Raw genomic sequence first — 26,102 nt, 5'->3', positions numbered from 1 at the left:
GGGCCTGAGGGAAGGTGAGGCTGCCCCCCCACCACTGCTCCTCTCCCAGGGGCCCCCCCACCCACCCCCACCCTGTCAGGGAGGAAAGAGGCAACAGGGCCATGGGGGGCCCAGGGCACGGCTGGTGGCTGCCTCCACTCCCAGGGGCCTTGACAGAGGGGAGCCCCCTCTGAGCCCCAGCCAGAGACGCTCAGTGGGGTTTGGGCCTTGGGGGGGGCGGAGAGGCGTTTCAGGGGCCGGGCTCCCCCCTGACTCCCCCACCAGGGGTGGGGGGACAGGAGTGAGGCCCCATCTCTGGCCTGAGGCTGGTGGGATAGGCAAGGATGTCAGTGCTGGCCGGCACGGCCCGTTCCCTGGGGGCCGAGGTGCACAGCTGGGCTCTGGCCCCCAAACCCCCACCCGGGCAAGGAGACACATCCAGCCACGCACCTCCCTGCCGCAGGGCGTGTGTCCAGATGTGGCAGCCGATGGCCCTACGGGGTGGCCAGGCATGGCAGGGCCCTGGCGCAGTGAGGGCCCTCGGCCCGCACCCCACCCCCGCTCACGTGGCAAGCACCCCCTCCCCCCAGGTGCCTACTCTGCACCGAGCACTGTCCCCCTAGAAGGGGCAGCAGTGTCCTCCGGGAGCCTCGGAATGTGACCTTCTTTGGAAGCAGGGTCTTTGCGGACGTGGTCTGCCACGGTGGCCACGCTGGGCTGGCCTGGTGGCTGGTGTCCTCACTAGCAGGGCACACACAGACACACGTGAGCGAGGCCACACGGCAGCAGGGACAGAGGCCACAGGCCAAGGGACACCTGGAGCCACCAGAGCCGGAAGGGGCGAGGAAGGTGCTCCCCGAGACGCGGAGGGAGCACGGGCTGCCCACACCTGGACTCCGCATCTCTGGCCTCCACAGCTGTGGCTTTGTGGCCCCGGTTGGAGGTCCTTGGTCTCCGCAGCCAGGGGACGCCAGTAGGCTGCGTGTCCTGCCCTCCCCGCCCCGGGCCCAGCCGGGCCGGCCTGCAGACACCAGCCGCCGAAACCCGACACGGATAGCGCGAGCCCCGCCCGGGAGGCCACATTCAAATGCCGCCCTTGCCGCGTGGCTGTGGGCTGGGAAGTGCGGGAGGACTTGCGTCCCGGCCGCCAGCGCTCGGGTTCCCGGGGTGGCCCCGCCTGTGGCCACAGGGCCACACCGCACCTGCCCGGGCCCCACGCAGGCACACGCTTGCTTGCCCCCCCGCTGGCCCGAAAACGGCACGGGGGTCCGGCTGCCGGGACACACGGCCGCTCGCCGGGCATCTCGAACCGGCAGGAGTCTGTTCTCGCCCGACCTGGAGGCCGAGGTGCCCAGTCCTGCCAGGTGTGGGGCCAGGTGTGGGGCCAGGTGTGGGCAGGGCCGGCCCTCGCAGAGCTGTCAGGAGGCCCCTCCCAGCCTCGCCTGCTTGTGGCGTCACTGCTGCTGCCGCCCCTGCCCTCACATCACCTTCCCTCTGTGAGTCTGTGTCTGCGGCCCAATGTCCCCTTTTCACAGGGACAGCCGCCGGGGCAGGGCCCACCCTTTTCTGCAAAGCCTCGTCCTGACTGACATCACGACCCCCTCCGCAAAGACCCTGTTTCCAAAGAAGGTCGCAGTCAGGGCGCCAGGGGCTAGGACTTGGGCATGTCTCTTTGGGGGACACCTTCTCTGGGGGGACACAGCTACTGTGCTGGCTCCAGAGGGGCACAGTGGGGAGGGCCCCGGCTGGGCCCCGGACCCCCGTCCGGCTCCCTGTCCTGCCCATCCCCGCCCGTGGGCACAGGTGTGGCCGCTGTAAGAAACAGCATGTTCCGAAGGACCATTCTCCACTCACACGGGGCCCGTCTGTGGCCGGCCGGCACTGCCGGGGACAGGGGACATAGCTCTGTAGAAGTGGGTGCCGCAGGCGGCCCCAGGCAGACAGGGTGGTGGAGCCGGTGCAGGGCTTCCCTCTCTGGGGGCCGGGGCCCACCCGGGCAAGGAGGGGTGGTCCCCCCTCCTCCACCCGTCTTCCCAGGCACCCTTGCACCTGAGCTGGGTGCACCAGCCTCGCCTTGTCACCTGCCCGCCAGGTGCGCCCAGGGTGTCCTAGGGGCAGGTGGGCTGCGAGGCCAAAAGGCTACGGGTCCCCCTGCTAAGTCTTTCGGGGTTTCCAGGACAACCCCCACCGGAGCCTTCGGAGGACAGAGGCCGGGTGCGGTCGGCCCAAGGCGGCTGGGCCGGGGTGAGTGGCAGGGCCAGGAGCCTGGACGCGCCCCCCACCCCGCCTGGGAAGGGGCATGACGGGTGCAGCTGGTGTGGGGCAGGGCTGCCTGGCGGGACGGCCACTGTGGCAGAGACTCCCCCGTGGGGGTCCCCAACTCTGCCAGCATGTCGCGGCTGGGGAGGGGCTCCCTAATGACGGCAGCCCGGCCCCCGCAGGGAGGAAGGCAGGGGGCGGGTTCTCCTGCCCTCAGGGGTGCCTGTGTTCCTGCAGAGGGGCCGCCATGCAGGACGCCCGGGACTCCTGTCCCGGCAGCCCCAGGGACCCTGCAGACGGGCCGGGCCTGTACCAGGGCGAGATCGACTTCGGAGGGTCTGGGAAGAAGCGAGGCAAGGTAGGGGCGGCCCCCAGGCCTGTGTGACTCCTGGCATGTGCGCCCTGGAGCCCCCGGGTTCAGGACGCCGAGCACCCACTGCTCTCTGCCTCCCGGGCTCTGCTCTCTGGGGGCCGTGCTCTGAGCCGGGAACCAGAGCCTCCGGCTGCACCTCCCACCCTTGGGTCACCAGAGCCCCCAAGTCCCCCTGGGAGGTCCTGGCTCGGCACCCCCGTCTCTCCGAAGGGAGCTGGGACCGCCCAGGCCACGCGGCAGGTCAAGGCAGGACCAGCCGTGCTCCGGAAAGGTCCGGGGGCCTGTCCCCTCCCGCTGCCCTGAGCCCTGAGCCCCTGCGCCCCGCCCCGCAGTTCGTGAAGGTGCCGAGCGGCGTGGCCCCGTCCGTGCTGTTCGACCTGCTGCTGACCAGGTGGCACCTGCCGGCCCCCAACCTGGTGGTGTCGCTGGTGGGGGAGGAGCGGCCCTTCGCCATGAAGCCCTGGCTGCGGGCCGTGCTGCGCAAGGGGCTGGTGACGGCGGCCCAGACCACGGGTGAGGCCCCCGCGCCCGGCCGCTGCCCCTCCCCGGTGGAAGCGGCTCTCGGGGACTCGCGTAGTAGCCTCGGCCGGGGCCAAGGGCCTCCCTGCTGGGTCCCGGCCACCCCGTGGGCAGAGGCCTGGCCTTCCTTAGAGCCACCCGCCACTCACGGGCCCCGGCGCTGATCACGCCCAGGGCCCCATCACGCCCGCGCCTCCCTGGCAGAGCTGGCTGGCCGGCCGGTCCGGGGGCTCAGGCTCTGTTCTGCAGCCGTCTCTGCCTGCAGACACCCCGGGGGAAGGGTCTGGGGTTTCTGAATCCGTTACTGCAGAAATGACTGTAGCAAGAAAAAAAAGATTCCCAAACCAGACACAAGCTAAGGGCTTTGTCATTTGGAAAAACCAGTCGGGGACTCTGGCCCAGCTGTGACAGGGTCTGTCCCCGTGGGGAGCTGGCTGCTGGCTCGTGCCCTTCAGGCCAGGCCGGGGCTGCCACTTCCTTCACCCGGCCTGGGGACGTGGGCTCGGGGTCCAGCCGGTCCCGGCTGCTGCGTGGCCTGTGCAGGTGCCGCGCCATCTCTGAGCCTGGCTGTCCCGTGCCCAAACCCTCGCCCCCGGTCACCGGCTGCCGACCGGCCTGGGGGTCAGGGCCAGCTGGGCAGGCCCCGGGCCCCGGCTGGACAAGCGTCCCCCTCCTCCCGCCCACAGGGGCCTGGATCCTGACCAGCGCCCTCCGCTCGGGCTCCGCCTGGCACGTGGGGCAGGCCGTGCGCGACCACTCGCTGGCCAGCACGTCCGCCAGGGTGCGCGTGGTCGCCGTGGGCTTCGCCTCCCTGGGCCGTGTCCTGCACCGCCGGCTCCTGGAGGACGCCCAGGTGAGCGTCTGGCTTCGCTGGGCCAGGTGGGCCAGGTGGGCCAGGTGGGCCAGGTGGGCCAGGTGGGCCAGGTGGGCCAGGTGGGCCCAGGAGGCAGGAAGGGCGGGGGCAGAGCAGCTCATGTCCAGGGCTCCCGTCCCAGTCTGGAGGCGTCAGGGGGGGTGGGGAGGTGGGGGTAGGGGTGGAGGGGGCAGGGGTTCTGAGGACTGAGGCGCAGGGGAAGGGCAGGGAGGACAGGCCAGAACATGCGGCCAGCAGGTGGCGGCATTGCTCAGGGAACCGAGGGTGCAGCCCCGCATGGGGACCAGGCCTGGTGTGGCCAGCGCCCCCAAGCTTTGCACAGCCCAGGCCCTCCCCACGCCCAGCCGGGGGTCTGTCCAAGGCAGGCCGTGCGGGCCCGGGCGGCCCCCGCAGAGTCTAGAAACGGGGAGCTCCCGCCCGGCCCTGCCAGACTAGGGAGGGACCCTGGGCCTCCCCGTGGGTCCGAGGGGTGGGGAAACAGAGGCCTGGGCAGAATCCCTGTGCAGGGCTTCGGGGCCGTGGCGGGGAGGGTGTCGTGGGGGTCCCAGCCCGGGCTGCCTCCTGAGGGCTCTGCTGTGTCCCCCGGGCATAGGAGGACGTCCCCGTCCACTATCCCGCAGAGGACGGCGGCAGCAGCCAGGGCCCCCTCTGCGCCCTGGACAGCAACCTGTCCCACTTCGTCCTGGTGGAGCCGGGGCCCCCCGGGGCGGGGGACGGGCTGACGGGGCTGCGGCTGCAGCTGGAGAAGCACATCTCGGAGCAGAGGACGGGCTACGGAGGTGAGGCCCGCCCGCCCCGGCCTCCTCGGGACCCAGGGAGCCGCAGGGACCTCGCGGGTGGGGGCGGGGAGGGACCGCCAGGGAGTTGGGAGGCACCTCCCAGGCAGAAGGCACACCTGGGGCCCTGGGAGCGGCAGCCGTCCCAGCAGGGGCAGCAGAGGTGGCACAGCGGGGCGGGGGGGGGGGCCCCGACAGGCAGCGACCTTCCCGTCAGGCGGCAGAGCACGGCCGCATGCACCCCCTTTCCACTGGGCCCCCCAGCCGGAGGCGCGGGGCTCTGGGAAGCAGAGTGAGATCTGTGAGTTGCACCAGGCTCCTTTCTTTCCACGGGCCACGCGGTACGCTGCCACCAGGGGGCAGCGTTGCCCAAGACACGGGCGCCGCCGTGGTCGGCCGCAGGTTTGAAAGCTGGATTTACCAAGAATGTGCTGGCGTGTGTGTAAATAGTGTGGATAGGCCGGGCGCGGTGGCTCACGCCTGTACTCCCAGCACTCTGGAGCCCGAGGCGGGAGGATCGCTTCAGCTCAGGAGCCTGAGCAAGAGCGAGACCCCGTCTCTAGTATAAATAGGAAGAAATTAATTGGCCAACTAAAAATACATATACAAAAAAATTAGCCGGGCGTGGTGGTGCATGCCTGTAGTCCCAGCTACTCGGGAGGCTGAGGCAGGAGGATGGCTTGAGCCACGGAGATTGAGGTTGCTGTGAGCGAGGCTGACGCTACAGCACTCTAGCCTGGGCAACAAAGCGAGACTCTGTCTCAAAAAAAAAAAATAGTGTGTGTAAACGGAGCGTATGGTGGCTTACATTAGTGACACTCACGGGCCACAGAAAGCATTTATAAACAAAAAACGTGGTCGGGGCGAGGCCAGCTGAGCGCTCCTCTGTGACGAGACACTCAGTGGTGTGAGCCGGTCACCTGGCAGGAGGACGGCCGCCCGCCCTGCCCACCCGCGGCCCCGGCTCCACCTCGGCCCACCTGGCGGAGCCTCCAGATCCGGCCGGGGGGCTCCTTTCACAGCTGCCCCGGAGTCGGGGTCCCCCTGGGTGGTCCTGCGACCCCCCGGTTGCGGCGAGCGCCGGGTGTCCCGCGTCATGGACGTCCCTTTATGTCGAGATGGCCGTGTGCCGCCCTTGCCACAGGCCGCCAGGTGGACGGCCCAGACCGAGATGGAAGTCCCCGCCCCCGCCACGGGCCCGGGGCTGCGATAAGGGGCCCCTCGACCTGGCTGTGCCCAGAAACCGTGGCAGCTGGGGGCCCCTCCCCACCCCCATCCCAGCACCCTGGGCACCGGGAGGGACGTCACGGGCGCTCTGTCCACAGGCACCGGCAGCATCGAGATCCCCGTCCTCTGCCTCCTGGTCAACGGTGACCCTGGCATCCTGGAGGTAGGGGTGAGGCGAAGGGGCAAGGCGAAGGGGCGAGGCGGAGGGGCGAGGCGGAGGGGCGAGGCGGAGGGGCGAGGCGGAGGGGCGAGGCGGAGGGGCCAGGCGGAGGGGCGAGGCGGAGGGGCCAGGCGGAGGGGCGAGGCGGAGGGGCCAGGCGGAGGGGCCAGGTGGAGGGGCGAGGCGGAGGGGCCAGGCGGAGGGGCCAGGTGGAGGGGCCAGGTGGAGGGGCGAGGCGGAGGGGCCAGGCGGGGACCCTCCGGGAGGGGCGTGATGGGTCGCCCAACACACGCCCTGGAAGTCGCCCGGGCTGACCGGCGTCCCCTCCCCGCCCACGGCAGAGGGTCTCCCGGGCGGTGGAGCAGGCCACGCCGTGGCTGATCCTGGCGGGCTCGGGGGGCGTGGCCGACGTGCTCGCCGCGCTGGCGAGCCAGCCCCACCCGCTGCTGCCCCAGGTGGCCGAGAAGCAGTTCAAGGAGAAGTTCCCCAGCCAGCGTTTCTCCTGGGAGGACGTCGTGTGCTGGACCAAGCTGGTACGCACCCCTGCCCGCCCGGCCCCGTCCTCCTGCGCCCTCCTCTGGGGGGGGGGCTGGGGGAGGGGGTTCCCACCAACGCAGCCGCTGTGTCCCCGTGCCAGCTGCAGAACATCACCTCGCACCCGCACCTGCTCACCGTGCACGACTTCGAGCAGGAGGGCTCCGAGGAGCTGGACACCGTCATCCTCAAGGCGCTGGTGAAAGGTGGGCGCCCGGCGGGGTGGTGGCGCCCGGCGGGGTGGTGGCCCCCGTGGCTTCTGCGCTCTGAGCCGCCTGGGGGCGTGGCCAGGCCTGGCGGCCCTTTCCGTCCCGGGGGAGACGGCGCACAGACTCACAACACGTCCTGCGTTTGGCGAATCCCGTGATGTGTGTTTTTTTTTCACCGTAATTTTAAAAGATTTTCAAGGTTTTCGACTCAGCAGTTCTAGCACGTGCGCGAGGTGGCGCGACTGTCGCCGTTACTTGATCGCAGAGCGTTGCCGTGGCCGCAGAGAGCCTGTGCCAGCCTGCACGCCCCGATCCACGGCTCTCTCCGGGTGCGCCGTCCGGGCGCTCCGTCCGCGTGGCCCCGCACAACCGCGCAAAGATGCGTCCTGCCGGCTCTGTCACTCCGCACCCGGCTTTCAGGGCTGGTCCACGCTGCGGCCGTGGCAGGGCCTCAGTCCTTTCCGAAGGCCACGTGGGCCCTTGTGTGGACAGACCCGTTTATCTACGTGGCCGCTGAGGGAAAGGGATCAGCATCTCACACGCTTTCATTGGAGACAAACATGTGCCGAGGGCCGACCCGTGGCGGCCAGACACGGGGCCACGGCGGGGGGGGGACAGGGCAGGTGGAGCGAGGGCTGGGACACCCCCCAAGCGAGGGGCCCTCGACACGGCGGAGGTTCTGGGTCAGCGCCCCCCAGGCAATGGGCCTAGGGGAGCCCCGAGTGCAGGGACCCCCCCACCGTGGCTTCCCGAGAGCCGGGCAGGTCCCACGGGCTGGGAGGGGCGCCACGGTCTCACGGCGCTCACGGTCTGGAGTCTAAGGCCCGCCGGCCTCCCTCATGGGTCTGGCGAGGACAGCGGCCTCCACGTCCAGTTGCGTGGCCCTTGTCGCGTGGCCCTGCAGTGCCCAGCGTGGCCGGATGCCCTTCCCGGAGGAGGAAACACACCAGACCCGCTTCCCCGGACCGTGGTGGCCGGGGCCCAGGCCTGGGTGTCGGCTGGGGCCCCTCAGTCGCCAGGAGGGAGCGTCGTCATGGGAGCAGAGAGGCCGCCCTGCCCCCTGGGCCCCTCCCAGCAAAGCCGCGCCCCTCGCCAGCGCGCTGAGGTGTGGAGCCCGGTGCTGCGAGCCGGGAAGGCTCCTCCCTCACCGCCCCTGCCCGCTCCGCCCGCAGCCTGCAAGAGCCACAGCCAGGAGGCACAGGACTACCTGGACGAGCTCAAGCTGGCCGTGGCCTGGGACCGCGTGGACATCGCCAAGAGCGAGATCTTCAACGGGGACGTGGAGTGGAAGGTGCCGCCCGACCCCGTCTGCGCAGCCCGTGGCTGCCCCCCCCCGCGCCCCGACTGTGGCCGGCACAGGGCGGGGGCCGTGCAAAGGCCTGGGGCAGGCACTGTCCCGAGGGCTCCCGGTTGCCTGCTCCGGCCCGGCTGTCCCCAGGGGGTCGTGCCAAGGGCCTGCGGCAGGTGCTGTCCTGAGGGCTGCTGGCTGCCTGCTCCGGCCTGGCTGTCCCCAGGGGGCCGTGCCAAGGGCCTGGGGCAGGCGCTGTCCCGAGGGGGCCGTGCCAAGGCCGCAGCACCGCCGAGCTTCTGCCTCCCTCGCTGGCCGGGCCACCCTTGGCTGTGGGCCACCCCCGAAGGCTCAGGCAGCCACGGTGCCCTTGGTGCCCCCAGACTGTCGGGACCCGCCTGTGCCTGCCACGGCCCGGGGAGGTGTCAGCGTGGCCTGGCCCCGGGCCACCCCTCCCCCACCGGCTCCCGCTCACTGCCACTGTCCCCCTCCCCTGGCGTGCCCCCGCGGCCGTCCAGTCCCGGGACCTGGAGGAGGTGCTGATGGACGCGCTGGTCAGCAACAAGCCCGAGTTCGTGCGGCTCTTCGTGGACAACGGCGCGGACCTGGCGGACTTCCTGACGTTCGGGCGGCTGCAGCAGCTGTACCGCTCCGTGGCGCCCAAGAGCCTGCTCTTCGACCTGCTGCAGCGCAAGCAGGAGGAGGCGCGGCGACCGCTGGCCGGGCTGGGCGCGCAGCAGGCCCGGGACCCGCCCGCCGGGCCGCCCGCCTTCTCCCTGCACGAGGTCTCCCGCGTGCTCAAGGACTTCCTGCGGGACGCCTGCCGCGGCCTCTACCAGGACGGGGGGCCTGGGGGCCGCAGGAAGGTGGGGAGCGAGCGGGGCCGGGCGGGGGCGGGGCCGGGGCCGCAGCTGGAGCCCACAGACAGCCGTGTCCTGCCGCAGGAGGGGGGCCCGGCCAAGCGGCCCGCGGGCCAGAAGTGGCTGCCGGACCTGGGCCGGAGGAGCGAGCAGCCCTGGAGGGACCTGTTCCTCTGGGCCGTGCTGCAGAACCGCCACGAGATGGCCACCTACTTCTGGGCCATGGTGAGCGGCCGCCCCGGCCCCCCGCGGGGTGGGGGGCGGCGGGCAGCCCCTGAGATCCCGTCTCCTAGGGCCAGGAGGGCGTGGCGGCCGCGCTGGCCGCCTGCAAAATCCTCAAAGAGATGTCGCACCTGGAGCCGGAGGCCGAGGTGGCCCGGGCCATGCGCGAGGCCAAGTACGAGCAGCTGGCCCTCGGTGAGTGGACGCCTAGTGGCCGGGGCCGTGCCGCTGGGGGGAAAGGGGGTGAAGGGCCAGACCGAGGGGCGGGGCTCCCCTCCAAGCCCCCTCCTCCCGCTGCGTGGCCCAGTGAGACCTAGGTGGTCCCCCTGTAGAATGGGAGGGGGCCCCCAAACCCTGGCCGGAACGACTGGGCACGGGGAGAGGAAGACGCAGCCTTGTGGCCCTGGCGTGCCCTGCGCTCCGCTGGTGGGACATTCAGAGTGTCCCACCCATGGTCCTGCGGGGGAGCCCGGCCCAGGGCAGGCCGCAGGGCTGTCCGCGGCCGCGGTGCAGAGGCCTGGCTGCCCTGGGGGGCTACGTGGGCTCCAGGCAGGAGGAGGGAGGGGTGTGGCCGCAGGGTGCAGGGCGAGCCCCATCCAGCCGCCAGGCCCCGCGGGCAGACCTGTTCTCTGAGTGCTACAGCAACAGCGAGGACCGGGCCTTCGCCCTGCTGGTGCGGCGGAACCGCTGCTGGAGCAGGACCACCTGCCTGCACCTGGCCGCCGAGGCCGACACCAAGGCCTTCTTTGCCCACGACGGCGTGCAGGTGGGTGCTGGCCACGCAGGGCCCCTGTCGCCCCGGTCGGAGTCTGAGCCCTCGGGGAGGGCCGAGGCGGGCGGGCAGGTGGGCGAGCAGGGCCCGGGACCACCCAGGGCCAGCGAGGAGCCCAGCTGACCACCGGCCTGCAGCGTCTGGCTCCCCTGTGCCGCCTGGGGGGGGGGGCGGGCACCCTGGTCCTGCGCTGGGCGAAGGCTCGCGTGGCAGGAGCACCCGCCCTCCTGCGCCCTGCGCAGCAGCAGGGAGGGCCGGCCACGTGCACCTCCAGCTCACCCCGAGGAGCAGCTGGCGTTGGCCAGGAGCCGGGGAAGGGTGTCCCCTGCGCAGGGCACAGCGTGGGCAAAGGTGGAGGCGGGAGGCCAGCAGGTGCGTCTCTGTCCCAGGCCTTCCTGACCAAGATCTGGTGGGGGGACATGGCCACGGGCACGCCCATCCTGCGGCTGCTGGGCGCCTTCTTCTGCCCGCTGCTCATCTACACCAACCTCATCGCCTTCAGGTGGGTCGGGCCGGGCCCCCTGGTGTCAGTGGCCGCGTGTCTCCGGGAACCCGAGTCCTGAATCCCCGTGGCCCTGCTGCCCCCGGCCCATGTGCACAGCTGGGCACCTGGGTCTCTGTCCTTCTCGGTGCGTGGGACCGAGCAGGTGCCCCTGGGGCCCTTCCCGCGGGCCCTGAGCGTCCCCCGTGCCCGCAGCGAGGAGGCCCCTCTGCGGACCGGCCCCCAGGACCTGCAGGAGCTGGACGACCTGGGCGCAGAGAAGAGCCTGCTGTGCGGCCCGGGCAGCCTGTGAGGGGCCGGAGGGGCTGGGTGGGGTGGTGGCCGGCGGGTGGCAGCTGGAGGTGGTGGCGGCCAGTGGGTGGTGGCCAGAGGTGGTGGCCAGTGGGTGGTGGCCGGAGGTGGTGGCTGGCAGGTGGTGGCCGGAGGTGGTGGCCAATGGGTGGTGGCCGGAGGTGGTGGCCAGTGGGTGGTGGCCGGCGGGTGGTGGCCGGAGGTGGTGGCCAGTGGGTGGTGGCCGGCGGGTGGTGGCCGGAGGTGGTGGCCAGTGGGTGGTGGCCAGTGGGTGGTGGCCAGTGGGTGGTGGCCGGAGGTGGTGGCCAGTGGGTGGTGGCCGATGCTAGGAGGTGGTGGCCGGCGGGTGGTGGCCAGAGGTGGTGGCCGGCGGGTGGTGGCCGATGGGTGGTGGCCGGAGGTGACGGCCGGCGGGTGGTGGCCGGTGGGTGGTGGCCGGCAGGTGGTGGCCGGTGGGTGGTGGCCGGAGGTGGTGGCCGGCGGGTGGCAGCCGACGGGTGGTGGCCGGAGGCTGGACCCCGGTGGGCGCCTGCTGGGTGCAGCCTCCCACTGTGGCCTCCTGCATGGCACAGGGTGGAGGAGCCGGTGGAGGCGCGGAGAGCCCAGGGCGACCGAGGCCCGCACGCGGCCTTCCTGCTCACGCGCTGGAGGAAGTTCTGGGGCGCTCCCGTGACCGTGTTTCTGGGGAACGTGGTCATGTACTTCGCCTTCCTCTTCCTGTTCACCTACGTCCTGCTGGTGGACTTCAGGCCGCCGCCCCAGGGGCCGTCGGGGGCCGAGGTCACCCTGTACTTCTGGGTCTTCACACTGGTGCTGGAGGAGATCCGGCAGGTCAGGGGTCAGCCTGCCCCGTTCCCTCTGCTCTGCGGCGCTGGGCCGGGGGCGCGGGGCCGGCCCTCTGGGGCTGCGGCTCCTCATTGCAGAACAAGAAGAACACCGCCAGAGCCTTGATCCTGGTCCCAGACTGAGCCCAGATCTCAGCCCCACCCCAGACTGAGCCCTGGTCCCAGCCCCACCCCGGACTGAGCCCTGATCCCAACTCCACTCTGACTGAGCCCTGATCCCAGCCCCACTCTAGACCAAGCCCTGATCCCAGCCCCACCCCGGACTGAGCCCCGATCCCAGCTCCACTCTGACTGAGCCCTGATCCCAGCCCCACTCTAGACCAAGCCCTGATCCCAGCCCCACTCTAGACCAAGCCCTGATCCCAGCCTCAGTCCAGACCAAGCCCTGATCCCAGCCCCACTCTAGACCAAGCCCTGACCCCAGCTCCAGTCCAGACTGAGCTCTGATCCCAGCCCCACTCTAGACCAAGCCCTGATCCCAGTCCTACCCCAGACCGAGCCCTGACCCCAGCTCCACTCTGACTGAGCCCTGATCCCAGCCCCACTCTAGACCAAGCCCTGATCCCAGCCCCACTCCAGACTGAGCCCCGATCCCAGCTCCACTCTGACTGAGCCCTGATCCCAGCCCCACTCTAGACCAAGCCCTGACCCCAGCTCCAGTCCAGACTGAGCTCTGATCCCAGCCCCACTCTAGACCAAGCCCTGATCCCAGTCCTACCCCAGACCGAGCCCTGACCCCAGCTCCACTCTGACTGAGCCCTGATCCCAGCCCCACTCTAGACCAAGCCCTGATCCCAGTCCTACCCCAGACCGAGCCCTGACCCCAGCTCCACTCTGACTGAGCCCTGATCCCAGCCCCACTCTAGACCAAGCCCTGATCCCAGCCCCACTCCAGACTGAGCCCCGATCCCAGCTCCACTCTGACTGAGCCCTGATCCCAGCCCCACTCTAGACCAAGCCCTGACCCCAGCTCCAGTCCAGACCGAGCCCTGATCCCAGCCCCACTCTAGACCGAGCCCTGATCCCAGCCCCACTCTAGACCAAGCCCTGATCCCAGCCCCACCCCGGACTGAGCCCCGATCCCAGCTCCAGACTAAGCATGGCCATTGTCTCTCTAGTCAGAGTGTGAAGCCTGAGTGTATCATACATAGCCCAAGTCCAGCCACTGGACATAAACTAATCCTGGACCCTGTTCACACAGACCACTGACCCCAAGTTCAGATTAACCCCAGGTTTTGTCCCCAGGCTTAGACTTGGGACATCTTCAGTTGACCCCTGATCCTACCCAGAGCCCAGATCCTGGTCACAGATGGACCCTGACCCCATGGCAGGCCAAGCCCTGGCCCTCACAGAGCCCAGGCAGGGCGGGGCCATCCCCAGTGAGGGCCCAGGCAGCTGGCAGCAGAGTGTCCATGTCTCTGCCAGGGCTTCTTCACGGACGAGGACACGCATCTGCTGAAGAAGTTCACGCTGTATGTGGAGGACAACTGGAACAAGTGTGACATGGTGGCCATCTTCCTCTTCATCGTTGGTGTCACCTGCAGGTCTGTGGGGCCCAGAGGCCCTGTCCTCAGGGGGGCTGTGGGCAGGCGTCCAGCTGGGGCCACTCGGAACCTCAGAGGCCCTGGCCAGAGCCACCCTCCTCACCTCCCTGGGCTCCAGCCGCCCGTCCAGCCTGCTGTCCCCCCCAGGATGCTGCCCTCGGTGTTCGAGGCCGGCCGCTCCGTCCTGGCCATGGACTTCATGGTGTTCACCCTCCGGCTCATCCACATCTTTGCCATACACAAGCAGCTGGGCCCCAAGATCATCATTGTGGAACGCATGGTGAGCCCCTCTGTCCCCCTGCTGTCCCCCTGGGTGGGTGGTGAGCCCCTCTGCTCCCCCTCTGTTCCCCTAGGTGGGTGGTGAGCCCCTCTATTCCCCATCTGTTCCCCTGGGTGGGTGGTGAGCCTCCCTGTTCCCCATCTGTCCCCCTAGGTGGGTGGTGAGCCCCTCTGTCCACCCGCTGTCCCCCTTGGTGGGTGGTGAGCCCCTCTGTTCCCCCTCTGTCCCCCTGGGTGGGTGGTGAGCCCCACTGTACCCCCTCTGTCCCCCCGGGTGGGTGGTGAGCCCCTCTGTCCCCCCACTGTCCCCCTGGGTGGGTGGTGAGCCCCTCTGTCCACCCGCTGTCCCCCTGGGTGGGTGGTGAGCCCCTCTGTCCCCTCACTGTCCCCCTGGGTGGGTGGTGAGCCCCTCTGTCCCCCCACTGTCCCCCTGGGTGGGTGGTGAGCCCCTCTGTTCCCCCTCTGTCCCCCTGGGTGGGTGGTGAGCCCCTCTGTCCCCTCACTGTCCCCCTGGGTGGGTGGTGAGCCCCTCTGTCCCCCCACTGTCCCCCTGGGTGGGTGGTGAGCCCCTCTGTCCACCCGCTGTCCCCCTGGGTGGGTCGTGAGCCCCTCTGTCCCCTCACTGTCCCCCTGGGTGGGTGGTGAGCCCCTCTGTTCCCCCTCTGTCCCCCTGGGTGGGTGGTGAGCCCCTCTGTCCCCTCACTGTCCCCCTGGGTGGGTGGTGAGCCCCACTGTACCCCCTCTGTCCCCCTGGGTGGGTGGTGAGCCCCTCTGTCCACCCGCTGTCCCCCTGGGTGGGTCGTGAGCCCCTCTGTCCCCTCACTGTCCCCCTGGGTGGGTGGTGAGCCCCTCTGTTCCCCCTCTGTCCCCCTGGGTGGGTGGTGAGCCCCACTGTACCCCCTCTGTCCCCCCGGGTGGGTCGTGAGCCCCTCTGTCCCCCCACTGTCCCCCTGGGTGGGTCGTGAGCCCCTCTGTTCCCCCACTGTCCCCCTGGGTGGGTCGTGAGCCCCTCTGTCCCCTCACTGTCCCCCTGGGTGGGTCGTGAGCCCCTCTGTCCCCCCACTGTCCCCCTGGGTGGGTCGTGAGCCCCTCTGTCCCCCCACTGTCCCCCTGGGTGGGTCGTGAGCCCCTCTGTCCCCCCACTGTCCCCCTGGGTGGGTCGTGAGCCCCTCTGTTCCCCCACTGTCCCCCTGGGTGGGTCGTGAGCCCCTCTGTTCCCCCACTGTCCCCCTGGGTGGGCCGTGAGCTCCTCTGTCCCCTCACTGTCCCCCTGGGTGGGTCGTGAGCCCCTCTGTCCCCCCACTGTCCCCCTGGGTGGGTGGTGAGCTCCTCTGTCCCCTCACTGTCCCCCTGGGTGGGTCGTGAGCCCCTCTGTCCCCCCACTGTCCCCCTGGGTGGGTGGTGAGCCCCTCTGTCCCCCCACTGTCCCCCTGGGTGGGCCGTGAGCCCCTCTGTCCCCCCACTGTCCCCCTGGGTGGGTGGTGAGCTCCTCTGTCCCCTCACTGTCCCCCTGGGTGGGTGGTGAGCCCCTCTGTTCCCCCTCTGTCCCCCTGGGTGGGCCGTGAGCCCCTCTGTTCCCCCTCTGTCCCCCTGGGTGGGTCGTGAGCCCCTCTGTTCCCCCACTGTCCCCCTGGGTGGGTCGTGAGCCCCTCTGTCCCCCCCCCCACTATCCCCCTGGGTGCGTCATGAGCCACCCAGCAAGGGGCTGCTAACGGCGCTCTCCCTGCCCCATGGAGATGAAGGACGTCTTCTTCTTCCTCTTCTTCCTGAGCGTGTGGCTGGTGGCCTACGGCGTGACCACCCAGGCACTGCTGCACCCCCACGACAGCCGCCTGGAGTGGATCTTCCGCCGCGTGCTCTACCGGCCCTACCTGCAGATCTTCGGGCAGATTCCGCTGGACGAGATCGACGGTTTGTATCTGGCTGGGCGGGCGCGGGGTGGCGGGGACTCCAAGGAGCAACCAAAGGCAGTCGGTCTTTCAAGTCCCTGGGTGTGCAGCTCTCCAGAGGGGCCTGTTGGGGTCACAGGGGACCCCAGCCTGGAGTTGAGACCGGAGGAGTCCCTGAGGCCAGGCCCAGACCCAGGGACAGGGTTGGCTCCTTGCACGGAGCCCCCGACCTCAGGAACCAGACGCAGGGGACTTCAAGGCAGCGGTGGGTAGCCGCAGGCTCAGAGGCCTTGCTGGGGGTGACGTGGGGTAGGGGACGGGCAGGCACAGGGCAGGGGTGTCGGGGAGGCCATCACCTGGTGTCTGGGCCCCTCGGGCCTGGCCTCAACCCTCCTGCAAGGCCCTGCGTGGCTGAGTGTCCCTGTCACCCACCCTCCTGAGGCCCGTCAGCTGCAAGGCCACCCTGTGGGCCCCCTGCTTCTTCTGGGGACCCTCTCGACGCGCGCTACCTGTGGGGCGCAGGTGGGCGGGGCCTGTCTGCGGCTGCGGGTGTCCCATTGGGAGAGGCCACCTCCTTGGGAAGGCAGGCCAGAGTGCGGGGCTCAGGGACGCTGGCCCCACGGGCCGCTCCGGGGTGCCCCAGGCTCAGTAGCGGCACGGAGCAGAGCCGCAGGGCAGTCGTGGCACAGCGTGCTGTGTGGCTGACCCGACCCTCCTGGAGGAGCCGTGGGTGAGGCCAGGGCAGTGTGACAGACACCTGTCGATGGGCTGACTGCAAGACAGAAGCAAACACAGAGCCCAGCGCATGTGGTTTGGCCTTTGCGCATCAGTTTTCCAGGCCCTGTGCCCCACCCCTCTCCTCACCGCGTGGCCTCCGGCCAGGGCAGGGTTGGGGCCCTGCCCAAGTGGCTGCATCTCTGGCCCGGCCAGCCCCAGCCACTAGAGTGAGCGGACAGGCCTGGGCGCGACCTAGATCCCCCTGAGGACCTGCAGGCTCTGCCAGGCCCCCGCCCGAGGGCTGCCTCGGGGTCCCCAGAGCTGCAGCGGCCAGTCCTGCAGGGGGAAGCCGTGGCCAGGGCCTGCTCGAGTCCTTGTCCATGTCACCTCCCTTCTCTGCGCATCCACGATGCCGCTGGGCAGAGTCAATCACTAATACGTGCCTGGGCTGAGAGGGAAACTGAGGCTCAGGCAGCTCCCCACAGCCTGCGGGTCCCTTGGGGTCCAGGGCAGCCCCTGCCCTCCCGCCCCGCTCTGCACAGGAGCCGCACTGGATGGAGCTCGCTCTCCTGGGCTCGGGACGCAGGGACAGTTTACTTTCCACCCGGCTGGGTGCTGCCTTCTCAAGTCACAGTGGGGGGGCTGGGGGGCCGTTGCCTGGGAGCCGCTGTTGTCGGGCAGATTCACTGCCACGCAGACGCGCCGTCCAGGCGGGCCCTGGCCACCTCTCCAGCGCCGGGAGGAGAGAGATGGCCGCGACCAGCCCCAGCCCGGGGGCAGATTCGTGGGCTGGGGCTGCCGGGCGGTGGCCGGTCGGGACCTGGCGCTCTGCCCGCTGCGCGCCCCTCCCCATCACACGCGGGGACTCGCTCAGGAGCAGCAGGCAGGGACTGGCCCGGTGAGGGAGGCGCACACACCTGGAAACGGGCCCTGAAGCCCCACACTCACGTGGAGGCCAGAACACGGGTACACACGGGTGGACCTCGAGAGACAGGGACCCGGGGGCAGGCGCAGAAACACGCTCGAATGTGCACGTGTGCACTACCGTGCTCACCTGCAGACTCACATGCAGATGCAGAGATGCACACAGACATGTGCACCCACACGTGGACATGCACGTGTGTGTGCACAGACACTCCCACATGCACGCTGGCCCACGGCCCGGGGAGGGCGGGGAAGTGGAGCTCCCTCGTGGATGAAGAGAGGAGTCGTAGCGGGTGGAGGGGCGCTCTGGCCTCTGGCCAAGGTGCCCTGTGCACCAAGGGCCCCCAGGGTTAGGGTCTGCACACTCACCCCGACTTCCAGCTGCTCTGAGGGGCTGGTGTGGTGATCTGTGGGCCCCTGGCGAGTCCCTGCCCAGGGCCGAGGGAGACCACGTGGCCTGGAGAGTGCCCTTCAGACTGGAGTGGGTCAGTGCAGGCTCTGTGCCCTCTGGGCCTGCTGGCTTGATATGCTTTGGAAAATTGTCAGACTTACCCCCAGCTTGGAGCCTGTGACAGGCATTAGCTCTGTAAAGGTTCTGATAAGTCCTGCAGTAAGAGGACACCGTCTCCCCTCCCAGCTCTCCCTGCTTGACAGCAGAGCCTTTTGTTGGGGGTATAGGGGGTGTCAATCCATGCAACAACCAGCAGAAACTGTGTCCTGTGAGTCCTCCTTCCCCCACCTCCCATCCCCCACATGGTCTGGGCTGTGACCCCAGGCCCTGGTGACCCCAGAGGCAGGAGGGGCCACCCTGGGCTGGACGGACGCCCGTCTGGTTTGCCAGGCCCGGCGCCTCCCACGATGGGGCTTTCGGGGCTAAAACCCCGACGATCCCGGGTAAAACGGGACAGCAGGCCACCCAGCCAGGGCCCCTGTGCCCCGCTGGCCTAGGCCCGGGGACCAAGCTCGGGGGTCTCGTCGTTTGCCTGCGGCTGCCCCGGCCTCAGCCCCAGCCCCACCGCCCTGCCTTTCAGAGGCCCGAGTGAACTGCTCCGCGCACCCACTGCCGCTGCAGGGCTCGCCCTCCTGCCCCAACCTCTACGCCAACTGGCTGGTCATCCTCCTGCTGGTCACCTTCCTACTGGTCACCAACGTGCTGCTCATGAACCTGCTCATCGCCATGTTCAGGTGCCCCTCGTCCCAGGCTCTGGGCCCCCGGCCCCCCTGCCCCAGTAGAGAGGCCTGGACGCTCGCGCCCGTCCGCCCGTGCCGGTGCCCGGGGTGCAGGAGGCGGAGCAGCCGGGCACCGCCAGGCTTCGCTCGCCCCGGCCCCCGGCTCCGAGAACCGCCCTCCCTGCTCCCAGAAAGCAGGGCCGGGGTCTTTGGGGCGGCTGGGTGGTGTGAGGAACCCCGGCCTTGCCGGGGAGAGCAGGGGGCGTGGGGGGTGAGGGGACCCTGAGACGCACCCCGGGGGCCAGCACAGAAGGGGGTGCGGGGCCTGGCGCCTGAAAGGGCCCCAGGGGCAGGAGGGGGCAGGAGGGGCCGGGGGGCCAGTGGGTGAGGCTCGGCGCCTGTCCCGCAGCTACACGTTCCAGGTGGTGCAGGGCAACGCCGACATGTTCTGGAAGTTCCAGCGCTACCACCTGATCGTGGAGTACCACGAGCGCCCCGCCCTGGCCCCGCCCTTCATCCTGCTCAGCCACCTGAGCCTGGCGCTGCGCAGGGCCGTCCGCAAGGCCGAGCACAAGCGGGAGCACCTGGGTGAGGCGGGCGGCGGCCGCGCTCGCCCCGGGGTGCGGGTGGGTCGGGAGGGGCCTGGGCTCCTCCTCCGGGGCCTGGCGTCCTGGCTGGGCTCCTTCCAGGCTGACCCAAGCCCCGGACCAGGGTCAGGGGAGAGGCCCCCTGCAGCCTGCGTGCGTGTCCCCGTGCGGGACCCGTCCTCGTCCCGCAGTCTGGAGCCCCGCCCAGGGCCAGGCCGGGCTCTGCCACTGGGAGTGCCCCCGTGGCCCCGGCAAAGCCTGCGCCTGCCCTGGCCCTCCCAGAGCGAGACCTGCCAGACCCCCTGGACCAGCAGATCGTCACCTGGGAGACGGTGCAGAAGGAGAGCTTCCTGAGCAAGGTGGAGAAGAGGCGGCGCGACAGCGAGGGGGAGGTGCTGCGGAAGACGGCGCACAGGTGCGGGCGAGGGCGTGGCACCTGGCACCTCTGCCCACGCGGCTGCCCAGAGACGCAGAGCGGCCCGGCCTGGGGCAGAGGGACCAGACGCGCCCCGGCTGCTTGTGGCCCTGAGCCCTGGTGCCGGCGCCGACCTTGGAGGTGGAGGTGGCAGGAGAGCCTGGCCCCCAGGGTCCCTGGGGGACGTCTGCCACTGTCACTGGAGGGGTGTCCTCGGTGCCAGCGACAAGGACCTGAGCTGAGGAGCTGAGGCCGCGGGGGCAGGGCTCTGCTGGGGCCTCGCCTGCCCTGTAGCTGGGGACCGTGGCACGGATCGTGCATCCTCCCTGCTGCGGTCTCCGGGGTGACACTGGCCCCTCCTCCCTTCTCTCTGGCCCCATGGTCCATCCCCGCCCTCGCTTCAGGGGCCCTGTCCTGCCTGGGGCGGGCCCGGCCTGCCCTCTCTGCCCCTCGCTGGACGGTGTGACCCAGGCAGGGAGGGCGCAGAAGCGCCCGGCACTACAGACTGTGCTGCCCTAAGGAGTCCTGGGTGCCACCAGATCGGGCACCTTTCGAGGACAGGGCGGGGAGGACGGGAGGCTCCCACATGTGGAGTGCCACGTAGCGGTCAGCAGCCTGGCTTCTGCCTCTGTCACAGAGTGGACTTCGTGGCCAAGTTCCTCGGAGGGCTGAGAGAGCAAGACAAGCGGATCAAGTCTCTGGAATCGCAGGCAAGTGACAGCAAGGCCAGGTGGCTCTGCGGTGGCGAGGGGGCCTGCCCACCACCCACAGCCCTGCGCCCAGACACGAGCTGAAGAGCCACGCCAGGGCCCGGCAGGAGCGGGCACCCCTGAGGATGGGCCCTGGGGTGAGGACCAGCTGGTAGCTGGGCCTGTCTCCCCACCAGTCAGGAGACCACAGCCCGCCCCCGAGGGTCCCACGTCCCAGTCCCCTCACGGCCCACTGCCCACAGCACGCCAGAACCTTGCGTGCCCCTTCCTGTGGGCCGCAGCCCCCAGAGGGTCACAGGGCAGCAGGCCTTGGCAGGGGCCCCCTGCTGTCCGGGCAGCCCTGGGGTTTCCCTGAACACTTCGCTCTCTTCCAGGTCAACTACTGCGCGGTGCTCCTGTCCTCCGTGGCTGACACGCTGGCCCAGGGCGGCGTCCCCTGGAGTAAGCCCGCGTGGGGCGGGTGGGGTGGGGGTGGGCACAGGCGACACCCCCCTCGGGCAGCTGGTCCTGCCTTGCGCCTGCTGCCTCCCCTTCTCCGGGGCGTGGGGGTCTCTGATGGCCTTGGTTGGTCCTGTCCCTTGGGGCGGTGCAGGCGCCCTCTGACAGAGCCAGGCCCCGCCAGGGCGCGCCGGCCTGGTTCACCCAGACTCCAGAGGCCCAGCCTGAGCCGGCCCCTTGGGCCACCCTCTCAGCAGGCAGGACCCCCTGGGCCCTAGCAGGGCACAGCACTAGCCCCAGGGCTTACAGGAGGTCTGGCCCGCTCTAGGCTGCCCAGCTGTCCCCACTCCGAGGGCCACCATGCCCCGGCCCCCGCCTCTGAGGGCCCTTCCTTCCTACCAGGCTCTCGGAACTGCGGCGGCGGGAGCCGGCAGGCCACTGCTGACCACAGAGGGGGCCCTGGCGGCAGGGAGCCCCCGCAGCCTGGCCAGCCACCCTCGGCCACCTGAGCTGCCTGGCCTGCTGCGTGCCGGCCCGCTTCTCCTCAGCTGGTCCTCCTGGGCCTCATGGACACGCTGACCTCCGCCAATGTCCCGAGAAGCCCAGTGGGCAGTGGCCACAGGCTAGCCCTTCCCGGACATCTGCCCCACAGAAAGGAACCTCTCTTTGTCCTGCCTGACACCCTCCCAGGGCCCCCGGGAAGCACAGCAGTGTCCCGGAACAGTCTCCCTGACAGCAAGAAACACATGCCCCCAGCCCCCATCAGAGCACTGGATGAGCAGTGTGAGATGGGCATGTCCGTGCAACCCAGGGGACCTGCACCTACCCCCACTCGTGTTACCTGATGACAAACAAATCTTGCTTTGAAACGCTATTGCTTAGAATTTCTACCCCTTAACACCCAGCCCTCCACTCGGCAGACTGGCTCCGGAGGTGACTGTACCTGCCGAGCCCGCCACTCTTCCCCATGGCTGGCACAGCAATCACTGGGGCGCCCACCCTGCCAGGTGCCGCCTCATTTCCAATGGGCCCTGTAGGATGCAGCCACACACCTGGCCCAGGTCAAACGAGACCCCAGGCGGCTAATGTGTCCAGGTCACTGAGCACAAGTGAACACTCAGGAGCAGGGACTTACCCGCCAGACACGACATCTGGCCCCCACCCTGTGGTTGGCACCAGGCTGGGGGCATATTCTGCACCCACCCAGGCCCACTAAGGACACTGGCTGGACACCCATGGTGGTGAGCTGCCAGCCTGGAGGGAACAGGCCTACTTCTTGCTGTCCCATCAGTTCCTCCAGCAAATCTGGGGAGGAATGGAGGTGTCAGCACACACGCAAAGCAGCCCCCCAGCTACGGAGGGCTGGGCCGACAGACACGACACTCGAGAAAGATCTAAAACCTTTATTGTGCCCCAGTGGACAGCAAGGGCTCCCAGTGTCCCCAGCCCACACGCCCAAGGACCCCAGCAAATCTCTGCTCCAGTGGAGATAGGTTCCCAGAGCTCCAGCCAGGGCTGCTGCCACCACTACAGGCTGCCCCCAGCTTCCTCCTCAGGGGGATGGTCCTTCCACTCCAGATGGGCAGAGGCCGGGGCATCCCTCTGATGCCAGCCCTGTAGGCAGCCTGGCTGGGAGGGCAGGAGGACCCAGTGGCCAGAGTCTGCTCAGACGTCAGCACCCGGGCCCTCGGGGCTGCTGCCCTTACTCCGGAAATGGTCTCTACTCCGCTTCTTGCTGCCATGGAAACCAACAGTCTCCACCATCGGGGGGCCTGGCGTGGACCCACTATGGACAGCCCCTGACGGTGGTCCCACTTCCTGCAGGCCCCCAAGGGGGCTGTTCCACTCCTCAGCCTCAGGGCTCCCGGGCCTGGCCAGGTGTGCCAGCTCCACAGGGCCCTCCCCACCGGCAGTGCTGGGGCCCTTGCCTGGCTCCCCGCCCTTCCTCAGGACCCTCTTCCTCTCGGGTCTGGCCTCGCCACCTCGGGCCGGTTTGGTGAAGACGACTCTCCCCTCCCCGCAGCTGGAGGGGTCCTGGTTGAAGGAGGGCACGAAGTGAGTGGGGTCAGCGAGGCTCCGGGAGCCCAGGAACGCCAGGGCAGCCGCCCGATTGTCCTGCTCGCTGGCCTCGGCCACGTCCCCCAGGCTGTACTTGGTCCAGCGCTCAGGGTGTGCCACGTAATCGGGGACAGGGGGCACCTTCGGGGGGGCAGGGCTCCGAGGGGCCCTGCTCAGGCCTCCCGCTGAAGGCTGGCTCGAGGGTGCCAGGGGCTGCCGGAAGCTCCTGTTGCCACGCCCGCTGGCGTGGGCCACAGAGGGTGGAGCCCGCCTGGCTGCCCCCTCCAGGCAGTCAAAGATGTCGTGGCTCCGCTGGGAGAAAGTGGAGCTCATGCCTCGCAGGTGGAACGGCTGCACCGCGGCCCTGGGAGGCGAGGAGGGCTCGTCGGGGCCCGAATCCTCCTGGGCCTCCCCAGGCAGCCGCCCCGGGGACAGCGCCTCCACCTCAGCACCACCGGGCAGGCTGAGGTCGGAGTCCGAGTCACTGAGGGAGGCCGCGTCCGAAGGCAGGGTGTCGTACTCTGTCCCCTGCTTGCCCTCCAAGCCAGGGGATGGCTCTCCTGTCCCTGCCTCAGCCATGTGGGCCCAGGGCCACACCACACCTGGACCAAAGCAGAAGTTTGTTTCTGAGCAGAGCAGTATCTAGAGCAAGTTCCTCCTGCAGACCCACCACCCAGGGCATGGGCAGGCGAGGCGGACTGGCAGAAAGAACCGTGTCCCACAAAGGGTTGGGGCCCCGATCTCACCTTTGCAAAGCCCTCTTCTCACCTCCCCATCCGCTGGGTGGGTGCCTGTGGTGGACGCTGAGTGCTGGGTGGGCGGAGCCCTGATGAAGGTCCTCAGTGGCAAAGGTGTGGTTGTCTCAGTCCCAGGAGTCCCCCAGGACTGTTCAGCTGTCCAGCTGACACTGGGTGGGGGTCAGGGGGAGAACCAGCCATCAGACCGGAGCATGAACTTGCGGAACAGACACCAGGACGCAAGTGACCCAAGCTTGGGTTTATGCAGTCCTCGTCACAGGCTAGAAACAAGGGCAGGGACTTCTCGCTTGTTACCTCATTTACCACGACAATCCTCCCAGGTAGGCTCTGAGCGATTAGGTGGCCAGCCAGGGCCCGCACCTGCCTCTGTGCTACTATACCATCATTTACAAGCTGCTCGCTATGCATGCATGGCGTGCGACGAGTGCTCGAGAGACCCGCCCCTCCTGGTCCGTGGTGGGGAGGTGGGCTCCTGTTTGCAGGGAGACCCCGGGGAGCTCCGGAGAGATCCGCAGCCTAGTCCTTGGCGTCTGAGGGTCAAGCTCTCAGGAAGGCGGGGTGCCCACGGTCACCTGGAGCGGCCCTGCCGGGCAGAGGCAAGCCCCCACTGGTCCTGGGGCACAGTCCTTCCTCCTGGGACACCCGACACACGCCGGGCCTTTCCCGGCCGCGCAGAGGAGCGCTGCCGCGGGCCCCCACCGACTGTCGAGTCCACCGGTGCCCCGAGCCTGCTTCCAGGCCCCCAGGACGGCCCGGCCGCGGCTCTCAGCCACCGGCCCCCCAGCCCCGCCCCGCCGGGCTTCCCTGCCCGGGAGCCACAGCGAGGACGCGGCCGGGCCTGCGCCCCGCCAGGTCGGACACCGGCGGGATCTCGATTCCTGCCGGCGCGACTCTCCGCGGCGAAGGGCCGCCCGCACGCCCCTCGCCGTGCGCCGGCCACTGCCCAGGCCGCGCTCGGACGGCCTCGGGGACGCCGGCCCGGCCGCTCTGGGGGGCGGGGCCGAGCCTTCCTCCCGCCGGAGCCAGCGGGCCGGGGCGGGCCGGCGGGCGGCAGACCTCCCGGGGCCCTCGGCGCCGCCAGCCCCTACGCACCTACCGCTGCCGCGCGTCCGCCACAGCCGGCTCCCGCGCCAGTCGTCGTACGCCCACGGGGCACGGCGCATGCGCGCGGCCCGCCCCGGAAGCGCGTGACAGGAAGGGGCGGGGCGGGGGCCGCGGCTCCCGCGCGACTAACGGGCAGTGGCGCCCTCTCGGGGCCCAAGCGCCGCCTGCCGGAAGCCGCGAGGACTGCGGCCGCCGCAGGCAGGAAGTGCGTCATCGCGCACGGAGGGCACGAGGCCGTTCCGGGGTATTTCCGGTTATGGCCGGAAGTGGCTGCTGCTGCCGCCGCATTATGTCCGGTCAGTGCCCGGAAGCAGGGAGACTGGAGACCCCACGGGGGCGATCCCAGCCCGTCGTTGCCCGCAGTCCCCCGGCTCCCGTGGTCCCACTTAGGCCAGAGCCCGAGCCGGCCCCAGCTTGAGACAAAGACGCGGGGTTCGCGGGGCGGCCCCCTAGCCGGCCCTCCGGGCCGAAGCTTGTCCCCGAGGTCCTTGCAGGCCCCTGGCCGCTCCGCCTTTTTCCTTGAGGGGCGTTGACCTCGGGGACACTGCCCCAGCCGGCGGCTCGCGCCTGGGCGTCAGCTCAGAGGCCTTGCTCTGGGCTTCGGGAGGTACAGATGACGTTCCCCCAGGTCACTGCAGGGAAGCCAGGGCCAGGCTCTGCTCTGACACCGTCCAGATCAGTGGTCCACACAGGAATCCCGGCCGCCTGGCCCAGGGAGGCATGGCGAGTGTCGGGCAGGATGGAGAGGCCAGGGCAAGGGAGGACAGTGAGCACTCCTCAACCTCCCAAGTCAGCCAGGGCTGGGTGGGTGGCAGCCAGGGAGGACGAGGTCCCAGGTTCTCCCTGGACAAGCCACACCTCCCTTGGCCACCAGCCCTAGGTGGGCAGCACCTTTGTCCTGCTCTGCTGAGGGTGCTTCATGTCCCACAAACTCAAGGCACCTGGGTTCCCCTTGGCTGCTAGACCCACCATCACTCTGAGGACCAGAGAGAGAACTCTCCTCTCCCACCCCCAAGGGCCTGCTGTCCTGGCATCCATCAGGAAACCAGGATTCAAGGACTGGTTCTTGCCGGGACTAGAGAAATAAAGAGAGGAAAGCAGGAACCCCACTCAGCTGTGCACCTTTGGGACACCTTATTCCTAAGACTGGCTCCTCCCTCCCCGTGCCCTCAGCCAGGAATGCATGGTCGATCGGACCCTGAGCACTTAGTCTTTAATGTCACATTGTGGCTTCCAGGCAGCCATGTGGAAGACCTGGCAACAGCCTTGGCCAGGGTGTCCCTGGTGCCTTGCAGCACAGGTCGAAGTAGGGAGGAGAGTACTCTTTGGACCATCCCGTTCTCCCAACCAACCCAGGATTGTGAGGGGGTCGGGAGCACCACAGGAGAGCCTGCAGAGACCCTGTAGCACCCCAGTGCAAGGCTGGGGTTAGTTTCCAAACTCCGCCTGCAGGGAGGCTGCTGGGAGCCCTTGACGTGATTCCCAGGCCTTCATTTCCTCCAGCAGTCATGAAACCTGCTAGCACCCCCTGGCTAGGGGGAACAGCTGAGCCAGAGCAAGCTCCACCCCAGGGCGCAGCAGACAGGACAGTCCAGAGCCCAGTGGCTGTTAGTGCTCAGGGCAAAGGAAGAGGGGAACTCCGCAGGAGACTGCTTAGTCTTAGAACCTCAGCCCGGCTTGGTGGGCTGGGTGGGTTCCCCAGGTGGCAAAGATCCTCCCCTCCAATCCCCTCCAACCCTGAGGGGCATCGTAGGCCCTGAGCCACCCAGGTCCTCATGGCCTGTTTGCAGGCACCTAGACACAGGCAGGGAAGGGACCC

The 26,102-nt window shown here is 69.5% G+C and overlaps 2 protein-coding genes across 5 annotated transcripts; one reads left to right on the top strand and one right to left on the bottom strand.

Annotated features, from left to right (window-relative positions):
- The first annotated feature begins 323 nt into the window (after positions 1–323).
- Positions 324–21,237, top strand: TRPM5 (transient receptor potential cation channel subfamily M member 5). Its single transcript, XM_076001352.1, has 28 exons — positions 324–403; positions 570–1,343; positions 1,515–1,614; positions 2,156–2,223; positions 2,476–2,596; positions 2,944–3,124; positions 3,817–3,983; positions 4,597–4,783; positions 6,106–6,170; positions 6,509–6,700; positions 6,805–6,907; positions 8,083–8,201; positions 8,717–9,064; positions 9,143–9,283; positions 9,352–9,475; positions 9,901–10,046; positions 10,442–10,554; positions 10,750–10,842; positions 11,418–11,676; positions 13,116–13,234; positions 13,382–13,514; positions 15,250–15,424; positions 18,075–18,228; positions 18,623–18,801; positions 19,083–19,215; positions 19,853–19,925; positions 20,300–20,366; positions 20,766–21,237. Exons 1-28 carry the CDS (start codon positions 324–326, stop codon positions 20,870–20,872), a joined length of 4,521 nt encoding a protein of 1,506 aa, XP_075857467.1. The 3' UTR covers positions 20,873–21,237.
- Positions 21,238–21,751: 514 nt separating this feature from the next.
- TSSC4 (tumor suppressing subtransferable candidate 4) lies at positions 21,752–24,430 on the bottom strand. Of its 4 annotated transcripts, none has more exons than XM_012757689.3 (3): positions 24,276–24,430; positions 23,168–23,328; positions 21,752–23,023 (listed from the first exon to the last, which is right to left on the bottom strand). In XM_012757689.3, exon 3 carries the CDS (start codon positions 22,998–23,000, stop codon positions 22,029–22,031), a length of 972 nt encoding a protein of 323 aa, XP_012613143.1. In that variant the 5' UTR covers positions 23,001–23,023; positions 23,168–23,328; positions 24,276–24,430; the 3' UTR covers positions 21,752–22,028. The 4 variants fall into 4 exon arrangements, with proteins under 4 accessions (XP_012613143.1, XP_012613142.1, XP_012613139.1 ...); XM_012757688.3 differs by having other exon boundaries at positions 23,190–23,328; XM_012757685.2 differs by having other exon boundaries at positions 24,272–24,399.
- Between the last annotated feature and the right edge of the window lie 1,672 nt (positions 24,431–26,102).

Source organism: Microcebus murinus, chromosome 4, assembly GCF_040939455.1.
Source record: "Microcebus murinus isolate Inina chromosome 4, M.murinus_Inina_mat1.0, whole genome shotgun sequence".
NCBI lineage: Eukaryota > Metazoa > Chordata > Mammalia > Primates > Cheirogaleidae > Microcebus > Microcebus murinus.
The sequence above is the reverse complement of the archived record's forward strand: the minus strand, read 5'-3'. Positions and strand labels throughout refer to the sequence as shown.

Excerpts from the sequence above, each read along its gene's own strand:
- TRPM5 (XM_076001352.1), top strand. The coding sequence starts at position 324 with ATGTCAGTGCTGGCCGGCACGGCCCGTTCCCTGGGGGCCGAGGTGCAC. Across the intron at positions 404-569 it reads GCCCCCAAACCCCCACCCGG|GTGCCTACTCTGCACCGAGC; the intron begins GCAAGGAGACAC and ends CCCTCCCCCCAG. Across the intron at positions 19,216-19,852 it reads CTGCGGAAGACGGCGCACAG|AGTGGACTTCGTGGCCAAGT; the intron begins GTGCGGGCGAGG and ends CCTCTGTCACAG.
- TSSC4 (XM_012757685.2), bottom strand. The coding sequence starts at position 24,342 with ATGCGCCGTGCCCCGTGGGCGTACGACGACTGGCGCGGGAGCCGGCTG. Across the intron at positions 23,329-24,271 it reads CGGACGCGCGGCAGCGGTAG|TGTCAGCTGGACAGCTGAAC; the intron begins GTGCGTAGGGGC and ends ACCCCCACCCAG. Across the intron at positions 23,024-23,167 it reads GAGAAGAGGGCTTTGCAAAG|GTGTGGTGTGGCCCTGGGCC; the intron begins GTGAGATCGGGG and ends GCTTTGGTCCAG.